The sequence below is a fragment of the Hyperolius riggenbachi genome, chromosome 2 (genome assembly GCF_040937935.1).
Source record: "Hyperolius riggenbachi isolate aHypRig1 chromosome 2, aHypRig1.pri, whole genome shotgun sequence".
Taxonomy (NCBI): Eukaryota; Metazoa; Chordata; class Amphibia; order Anura; family Hyperoliidae; genus Hyperolius; species Hyperolius riggenbachi.
Genome location: NC_090647.1, coordinates 48,358,849 through 48,368,992, shown reverse-complemented (window position 1 = coordinate 48,368,992; position 10,144 = coordinate 48,358,849). Strand labels below are relative to the sequence as shown.

General features: G+C 42.5%; 1 protein-coding gene across 1 annotated transcript in view; it reads right to left on the bottom strand.

Annotated features, from left to right (window-relative positions):
* Positions 1 to 1,487: 1,487 nt before the first annotated feature.
* Positions 1,488 to 10,144, bottom strand: part of RSF1 (remodeling and spacing factor 1) — a 64,876-nt gene continuing 56,219 nt past the window's right edge. The window contains 3 exon segments of the mRNA XM_068265873.1: positions 1,488 to 2,108; positions 7,169 to 7,372; positions 9,881 to 10,083. Coding sequence (XP_068121974.1) covers positions 1,513 to 2,108; positions 7,169 to 7,372; positions 9,881 to 10,083 — 1,003 coding nt within the window. The 3' untranslated portion in view covers positions 1,488 to 1,512.

The window sequence follows — 10,144 nt, the reverse complement described above, 5'->3', positions numbered from 1 at the left end:
TTTTCTTTTATATTTAAACATTTAAAAAGTAGGTTGAACGTTTCACTGTCTCTAATCGGTGGCGGCCTATTAGGTGTCCCAGAGTTAGAAAAAGGTCAATAATTCATGTATTTTATCTCTTGCTGCCCTCAAAAGTTGTATTCTGTCAGGAAAACCTTTATGGCTGTAATTTGCTTATGAGTGATGATTACTATATTCCCGACAACTTTTTCAGGCAGCAAAATAAAACAAGTAAACCAGCCTGGTTATTAATGTTTTGTACTGTACATACACGTTTATCTCATTTTACATGTCGCCTCAGTTACACTTAAAGACAGGTGTTCCCCGTTGTGTTGACCATTCTAGATAATGTTTCCTACAGGTTGACAAGATTAGATAATGTGACACCAGTAACAGCTACACATTCCGATGAGCACATGACCTGGGAGAACGAGGTGCACATCTGTGACCGGTACGTCCCCCCTACCCCCAGTCACAGACGGACTGACAACATTAAGCACCGGGCAGCAGTAACAAACAGACACGCCAATCAGAACACCCTCACAACTCCAGTGTGGTGCCAGTACAAAGTCTATAATATCACAAGGGAAGGCAGGAGAAACAGTTATACACTGTGGCACATCAGTAGAAAAATGAGATCTTCAATGCACAATTCCTTTGAGTTTTGAAACCCTCGGAACAAAAAAACAAGAAAAAAAAAAAAAAACGAAACAAAATTTCTCTTCTTGATCAAATTTTTAGAAGTTACAGCAGCAAATTGCAACATAATTGTGTTATTAGGCCTTCTGACACAGAAGTGGTTAAATGTACATCCTGTGGTCACTGAATTCTAGACTATGTATACAAAAATGGGGCGACCAACCATATATAGCTAAGACTCACAAAGCAAATAGTAAAGTAGTTGGTAAATTTTATTTATAACTGCCTGTTTTTCGTAACCTAAGTACTGAGTATTTAAATAGAATATATATCTCATATGAAAAAAAGCTAAAAGCATCAAGTGCTTATTCCCATTCCCCCCCCCCCCCCTCATTTTATCGGATTGGATTCTACACCCTAAAGAAAAATAATTGTGTGGATTTTAGTTTTTTAGGGATATCTGGAATGCATTTACTTTTGCACCTGCCCCCTTCCTTCCCCCCTCCCTTTGCCCACCCATCCCCTATTCACAACCTTCCCACAGGAACCACAAATTCTTGTTGTCGCTTCTCATTTCATTTTTTTTTTCGATGGTTACAAGTCAGTGAAATTGCCCATGACCACAAATGCGAATGAGAGAAATGATTGGTTTAAAAAAAAAAAATAATGTACAGATATTATTCGAGAGTTCAAAAACTGGTCACTTCACAGAAAGACTGCAGGACTGGTCAAACGTTCGCTTCTAGAAAAGGTAAAATTCTGTAGTGAGGTGGGTTTCCCAGGAGGAATAAAACCGCATAACTGGCCCGCTGGTATGAGCGACTGTGGAATAAATTAGCACAAAAAAAAATGGAAGAGGTGGACCTATTTCCTTTATAACTGTTCACTGTTACAGACATAATCCACAAGGTCAGTTACTCTCAAAAGTTCGTCCTCATCCTCCTCCGGAACCGCCGCCTCTGAACCGCTACCCGTCCCGCTCCCCGTCCCATTGGGAGCCTGGCTGACGGCAGTTGTAGAGTCCTTAGAAGTTAAACCCTTTTCGCTTGGTTTGCCGATTAAGGTCTCGATAGTTTTTCCCGGGCTTTGACCGTTGGCAGATGGTAAATCCACCAAGCTGTAGTCCAAAGGGCTCCCGTCTTTTGTAACATTTTCAAAGTCATCATCCTCGTCGCTCTCTATCCGATAACAATGCTTCTTAGTGCTTTCAGGGACGGTGCTCGTTGTGGAAGGCTTGTCCTCCGTGGCGGGCTTCTTCTCACCGTCGTCGACCTTGGCGTTGTCCACCTTGGTGTCTCCTTCTTCCTCATCTTCGTCGTCAGTCTCTATGCGGTTCAGCCGCTTTCGGACAGGTTTCTCTGGTTCTTCGTCGGAGAGCTCATCGTTTGAGCTTCTAATGCGTTTTCTCAGCAAGTGCTTCCTTGCATTTCGAGGTTTTTCATCTTCAGATGCCCCAGATAAGCCGCTCCCTGAAAAAGCAGTAATAAAATTAAATATAAGTTGGCACAGAAATCCAAAACAATAAAAGGTTCATGTAAAGTTTTACTGATTGCCTACTCAAATGCCCTTATTCATTACTGGAGAACATACTGTAAATTATCTACTAAACGTAGTCTGTGTTAATCAACTTGTAGTGCCGGACACTCATACTCCTGATCTGATGACGCAAGTTTGCGAAAGAAACCTGTCGGGAAGGAGACAGGCGGCACCTATAGACCTTTTCTACTGTCTGGTTATTATCTGTGACCAGGCTATTCGCAGCTTTAAGAGCCGAACAACGCAGCACACTAATGATCCCCCCTTTTCTGCCCACCAGTAAAGATTTCTGTTGGTGGGCTCTGATATTGATGGAATGAAGAAAAATATAATATATATATATATATATATATATATATATATATATATATATATATATATATATATATATATATATATATATATATATATATATATATATATATATATATATATATATATATATATATATATATATATATAAAATTTAACAGCGACAGCTTATGAGAGCAGTTCTCTCTAAACCTTCCAGGGGGACAGCCGAGTGACACAGCTGTCCCCAGTACAGCGCTGCCATAGATTGCATCACTGTACAATGTAATCGATGGCGGTTTTGCCGTCTAACAGTCTCCTAGCGGCGATTGCTGCTGGGACCCGGATGACGGAGTGGAGCATTAGCGCGCGCGATCCACTGCAAACCCCACCCCAGTACTTGACACCAATCGCCACTAGGTGGTCCTGGGGCTGCCACCTGCCACCTTGTGACCGACAATTGGCGTTAGGCGGTCGCAAGGAGGTTAATATCGGTGTTCCCAATGCATTGCCTTGCATGTGAGTGTTTAAGTTTAAATATTTTATCAATTGTGATATCGCCATTTTAAATAATAGAAAAACAAATGAAAGCATCGGCTCTTGGGTGCATGCTGGTACAAATAAAATCTCTATTATAGCAATAAAACCTGTTATCAAAATAGTATAATGTATGAAACCAAAACAACCCCTCTAACTCTTAAAAATGGCCTCCACTTCCACTGGATATTGAACATGTAGTGAGGCTTCAGTCCCCACTACAAACAGTGTCCATCCCCATGATCATATATGAGACTCCAGTTGGTATGGTGCATGTTGGTAACTATTTACAAGGTTAGATTAACTTTAATATGATTTATCCTTGGCCCTTTTAGTCCTTGTCTTAACTTAAAGCAGGGGTCCCCAAACTTTTTGGGTCGAGGGCCGGGTCAACATACGTCAGACTCTGGGGGGCCGGAGTATACATAAAATGATGTAGAAGTCTCTGCGGGCCATTGCGGTGAACAAGCGCTGTTGGCGCGAAACGGACGTCCGCAGGGGGACACAGACCTGGCGCCCACTTAACCTGCTCTGACATCTGGCTGCAGCTCAACTGTAAGTGCCTTATATACTTTTACCAATAAAGAACCCCAACTGCAGTGCTGGCTTTGCCTTCTCTCTCCACACCTACAAGTCTGCTGTTTCACTTTTGCCGGAGCACGCAGTCTAGAGGGACTTATACCCTTGCAGTTCACAGCACAGCCCAGCCCCCTGCTGCAATCCTTGTTGAGTGCTGGAATCCGATCTCTCTCCACTTATACAGACAGTGAAGCATACCCAGGCGACAACCTGCTGTCCAATTGGACAGCGGTGTCACCTGCTGTAGAATTTGAATGGAAAACAGCGAATTACTGCTTTCTGGCTGCATTCTATATGTGGACCATCAATATTTAAAGATGTAGCTGACCGCATTTATAATACATTTGGTGTGTGGGGGGCCGGTAAAAAAGCCTCAGTGGGCCACATTAGGCCCGTGGCCCTTAGTTTGAGGACCACTGACTTAAAGGAACACTATCGTCTAACATTTTTTTCCAATTAGTATAGGAAATGTTTGGGAAGTGCTGCTAAGCACTGGTGTATACATTTGAATCCTTATCTCTTTGTTTACTGTTATTTAATTCCTTTCACATTTTTCCAACTGCAGTCTGCTTTGCTGCAATTCTGACCTCAGAGTCAGTCTGACCCCAGGGAATTCCCTCGCAGTGTATCTGTTAACCCTGTGTGTGCAGAGAGCTCAGTCAGAGATGGGCAGATCCTTCTTTCACAGAGAGCAGAGGAAATGTATCTTATGTGCAACATAAATATCTGTAATTGTTTGTGTGAAACCTGATTGGCTTTTGTTTTCATATAACTGCTTCAATATTACACTGTTCTTAGCATGTCAGACTGCAGAGATACACCCCTTTGCAAATTAGACATTCCAAACATTGCTAAAATCTATGCACAATGAATTACAGCTTTAGCCTCTGATATTTAACATGAATAGTAGGAAAATGTTTACACAGCTGCAGACATTATTTGTACATTGTCATTTTAGAACACTTGTGCATTGATAGTATTCCTTTAAGTTATAGTGTTCATTTTAAATAATAAAGCACTTTTAAATAAAAAGCCTGCACTTAAAGTGACTCTGTAACAAAAATTACAACGTTTTTTCTGCCATCCTACAAGTTCCTAAACCTATTCTTATGTGTTCTGGCTCACTGCAGCACTTTGTACTATCACCGTCTCTGTAATAAATCAATGTATCTTTCCCCTGTCAGACTTGTCGGCCTGTGTCTGGAAGGCTGCCAAGTTCTTCAGTGTTGAACTGTTCCTCTATGCACACTCCAGTGTGTGTTTTATTTACATAAGCCAGCAGCTTCTCTGCTATCTTATCAGTGATAGAAGAGAGCTGGATAAAAATCCTCCTCTGGAGGCTGTGAAAGGAGCTGGTCTGTCACATACTGAGGAATTAACGACATAGGTAGAGCTGTCTGCAGGAAGCCTGTAATGTTCAGTGCATGAGAGAAGCTGGGGACAGAAGGTAAACACACACAAGTGATCTCTTGAGATTCAGAAGTAAGGCTGTATACAGCCTGCTTGTGTATGGATGTAATTTTCTATGTGTGGACATGCTGTACATCAACCTACTTCCTGTTTTGGTGGCCATTTTGTTTGTTTATAAACAAACTTTTTAAAACGGTTTTTGACTACTTTTAATGCGGCGGGGAGCGGCGAAATTGTGACAGAGGGTAATAGGAGATGTCCCCTAACGCACTGGTATGTTTACTTTTGTGCGATTTTAACAATACAGATTCTCTTTAAGCTTTGTTCACAACTAAAATAGAAAATCGCTGACGGACGCATTTTGCCATTTTTTTTATCCCCTCCCGACACTTACCTGCGCACTACAATTTTGTGTAAAGCACTTTTGCAGAGCGATTTATTTTTTGACTCTTTGACCCAGAAAATAAATACAATGCATTTATGCTTAAAAGCATAAACGTAATCGCCGCACAAAGCGATTGAGTGTTTTGTGTTTTTCCTTTACCTTCCATTGTAGCAAAATCTCCCTAAAAACGGTACAGGCAGCGCTTTGCTGAGCGGATCGGAAACGAACCGCTCAAATGTGAACACTAACAGGGAATCATTGCACAAGTGCTTTTAGAGCGATTTTGAAAATCGCTGGCGCTTAAAAAAATAATGCAAAACGCCCTAGGTGTGAACAAGCCCTTTGTACTGCCTTTGTTTTCTATATATAAGACCTGCTATTACTTGTGGAGCCTCCTGAAAGGAATAAACTGTTGAACCTTGGATGCCACCGCTAATGGAAGCGTTCTGAGCCTTTATACAACCTTAAAGTTGCTTTCACAGTGGGACGTTACAGGCGCACGTTAGAGCAGCCTGTAACGCAGCCCTCCGCACAGTAATGAAAAATCAATGGGCTGTTCACAGTGCCCACGTTGCGTTACATTTAAACTATGAAACAGAGCAGAGCTAATGATCCTGTGAACTCTCTTGCAGCAAAACCTTAAACAAACAAGAAGCAGCGCTTCAGAAAACAGCACTGTAGCTGACCAAGCTTGTTCGGAGAGCTTAGAGAAGCTCTTTTGCATAGATAGCTGAAGTTTCTTAACTCTTCCCATACTGGAAACAATGTTAGACTCATATCTGGGCTACTAACGTTCTATTTCTTAGCTGTACAACACATACAATTAATCTCATACGTTTATTTTCACTTCAGATTTCCTTTAAAGGAAACCAGAGATGAAGCACCCTCATGTATTTTACCATATTTATAAGTGGGAACATTAGAGAAAACACCTACTCTGCTATCTGTTACATTATTTACTGTTCAGATTGCTTCTTTTAAACCCTGATAAAATCCCCGACTGAGCATTCGGTCTGGCTTTGTTCAGGAATCTTTATAGACGAGTCTGTCTTCTCTGATATCTTTTCAAGCCCAAGCCTGCCCCCTTGTGGCTCTGCTCAGGAATCATTATAGCTGAGTCATTATAGCAAAGCCAGACTGAATGCTCAGTCTGGGATTTTATAGAAGCAATCTGAACAGTAAATAATGAAACAGAGAGCAGGGTAGGTGTTTTCTCTAATGTTCCCACTGATCTATATGGTAAAATACATGAGGGTGCCTAGTCTCTGGTTCACTTTAATGGTAAATAGTGAAGTTGGGAATAAACTAAAGTCAAATACTTTAGACATGACCTTTGTTTAGATTATAATAAATGGGTGCTATGTCTGTTGTAGTGAATTATCCACATAATTGTGGCCTTTAGAAAATCAAAAAATGTTGATATGATTAAACAGACAGGGGTTTAACAATGCACTTAAAGCATACCTGTTAGGTGTCAGGGCAACATCTCAGAGGAGGTGAGGCAATCATCTACCTGGGTGGGCAACCCCCCCCCCCCCCTTCCTCAACACAGAGGCTGCCATGACATTTTTACCTGAGGTACACTTTAGCAGAGCTATACTAAGATTAGCAGTTGCCACTGCTGCTCTTGTTTTGCCTGGGGCAAGCAGGAGACATTATACACACTTCAAATATCAGTATAACACAAAGGCTACTTCTACCAACAGATAATGTGATCTCAGCCTGACTACGAGGCTAGTGTTCTACTTCTGTGAATGGAGTTGCACTGTGAGACTCGGAATCTGCACTCACCATTACTTTCAGAGCTGGACACTCTGCGCTTCAGTATTCGCCTCATCTCCTTCCCTCTCCCATAGCGAGCGGCTGCTGCTGCTTTCTGTGATGCGTCACTCTCAGACTCCTCCCTGTAGTTGACTTGCCGCGCCTGGTTTCTCCGTGATCGCCGCCTCCTGGTGTCCAAGTAATCATCGCTGTAATCGCTGCTCTGCTCACTCTCTGCAGAGAAAGAAAAAGTTGTTACGCTGCAGAAAAGATTTGGCTCTAAAACAGCCCACCCAAGATGGATCCAGAAAAAAACCCTATTAGTTCACCATTACCATGTGCTCTGGTAAAAAGCAGGCCCCTCCTACTTCTGGCTTACCTCTAGTGACCAAGTATAGTCCATAGTTAGACCACAGCTGACATTTTATGACAAGCTGGGGGACTCCCGCATCGGGTCATGGCAAAAGCGGACTAGCTACTATGCTTGACTGGTCTACTTTCAAGCAGATGAAAATTTAGAACATCATCTGTATCAGCTATGATTTCTTCACAGCTCATCGACGAATCCCTAAGGGATATAGCGTGTACCGTGCCAGCTTAAAATCCAACTTAACCCTAAAAGGCAAGTTCTCAAAGCAATTGTGTTAAATCAGTGAAAATTATAATTACCACCTTTGGTAACTGAAGTTTTCATCTCAAAAATCCACACCTAACCATATAAAGTTATGGTGGCCATACACATAGATTTGCAGCAGATTCGACCATCAGATAGATTTCTGTCAGATGCCTGTCAAGTCAAATCTGACAGGAATCTGATGTGTGCCACACACTAGGAACAGATTTCCAAAAGATTTCAGAATGAAATTTATTGGAAATCGATCTAAATGCATTATCTGAGCATTAGATCCAATGCAACTCCTTGGGCCATCAATCTGCTGCCAGCATTTTCCATCCTGTCAGATAGATCAAGTCGATAAAAATCAGCCACAAATTGATCAATTTGATAGAATCAATTTCCGATCGATTCCATATATTCCATAGAATCGATCGATGGCTGAAATCGACCAGTGTATAGGCTCCTTTAGAGCCCAACGAAAGTCATCCCTGCCAGGATTTTCCCCTTATTAAAACTAAAGCCAGTCTCACTTATTAAATTATGATCTTTGTTTTGTTTGTTTTTTTTTTAAATAATGAAACCCACCTTGTTCTAATGTGGAATCCTAAAGCACCTTCTGCACCAATATTGTGGAGTACGCATTGTGGCACCGCCTGGTGAGTTGGGCACCCGGTGATATGGATAGTGAAATTATCAATAATATAGCATTACCGATATTTTACCAAGGAGTTACCTGGCACCCTGTCTTCAGACGTTCCCCCTTCTTATGGCTAACGTTATTCTCCCTCCAAATGCCTAACACTAACCCTCTACCCTCCTAATGCCTAACACTAACCCTCCCAATGTCTAACAATAACCCCCTACCCTCCTAATGCCTAACACTAATCCCCTCCAAATAAATGCCTAAAACTAACCCCCCTCCCTACGTCTATCATTAACCCCCACTCTCCTAATGCCTAACTAACCCCCAACCTTTGTAATGCTTAAAGAGGAACTCCAGCCTAAACAAACATACTGTCATTAAGTTACATTAGTTGGGTTAATTAAAATAGATAGGTAATATAATCTCTTACCCACACTTTTTTAAGAGAACAGGCAAATGTTTGATTTCATGATGGCAGCCATTTTTTTGGTTGAAAGGAGCATGAGTTCCAACTGTCCTGTGTCCTGAGCACCTCTCCCAGTTGCTAGGCAATGTGAACAACAACTTAGGAAATCCCATCATGCTCTGCACAGCATCAGGGGAAAAAAAGCCTGGGCTTTTTTTTCTTTGATGGGTGGAGCTTAGCTAAAAATGCAGCTAAAAATTATGTTTTGGTAAGAAAAACAAAGTTCTGATGCTGTGAAACTGTTACAGAAACTCCAAGCCTTTTCAGTGCTGCTGAGTAGATTTTTAGTCCGGAGGTTCACTTTAATAATAACCCCCTCTACCCTCCTAATGGCTAACACTTGCCCTCCTAATGCCCAACACTACCCCCCCCCCCCCCCCATCCCAATGCCTAACACTTTTCCCCCTACCCTCCTAATTCCCAACACTAACTCCCCTGCCCTCCTAACACTAATCGCACTAACCTAATGCCTAACACTTTCCTCTTACCCTCCTAACGCCAAACATTAACCCCCTACTCTTCTAATGCCTAATACGAACACCATTCCCTCCTAATGCCCAAATCCAAACCTCCTACCATCCTAATGCTTAACACTAACCCTCTTGTGCCTCACACAAACTCCTCCCTTTTAATGCCCAACACCAACCCCCCCCCCCCTCCCCCTAATGCCCAACACCAACTCTCCCCTCCTAATGCCTAACACTACCCCCCCCCCTAATGCCCAACACCAACTCTCCCCTCCTAATGCCTAACACTAACCCCCCCCCCCCCCCTAATGCCCAACACCAACTCTCCCCTCCTAATGCCTAACACTAACTCCCCCCCCCTCCAATGCCCAATATTAAAACCCTAGTCTTTTTGCCAATTACCCCATGTAAACTGTGTAACTGTGTATAATAACTTTCACCTGTTTGTACCATGTTATTGTATGCATACATTGTGCAACGGCGATTGTAATGTGCACTTGGAATATAGCATACCACCCAAAACAGTTTATAGGAGCTAGAAGTGTCACACCTGACTCCTGGCCTTCCTCATCGGACTCATCGTCGTCATCGTCATCCGAATACTTCCTTGCGCGCTTCCTTATCCTCGTACTTTTCCGCACTGGCCGCTGGTAGTGCCTCCTTGGCCGCCGCGTACCAAAGTCGCTGTCATTGGACTGCTGGTCTTCACTCTCTTCGACGTTTTCTTCGGATACCACAAATTCCTCTTGAGAGCTGCGATTGAAGAAGAGGCATGGTAAAGGGTGAGCCAGCATCCACCTAACAAACACAGGTG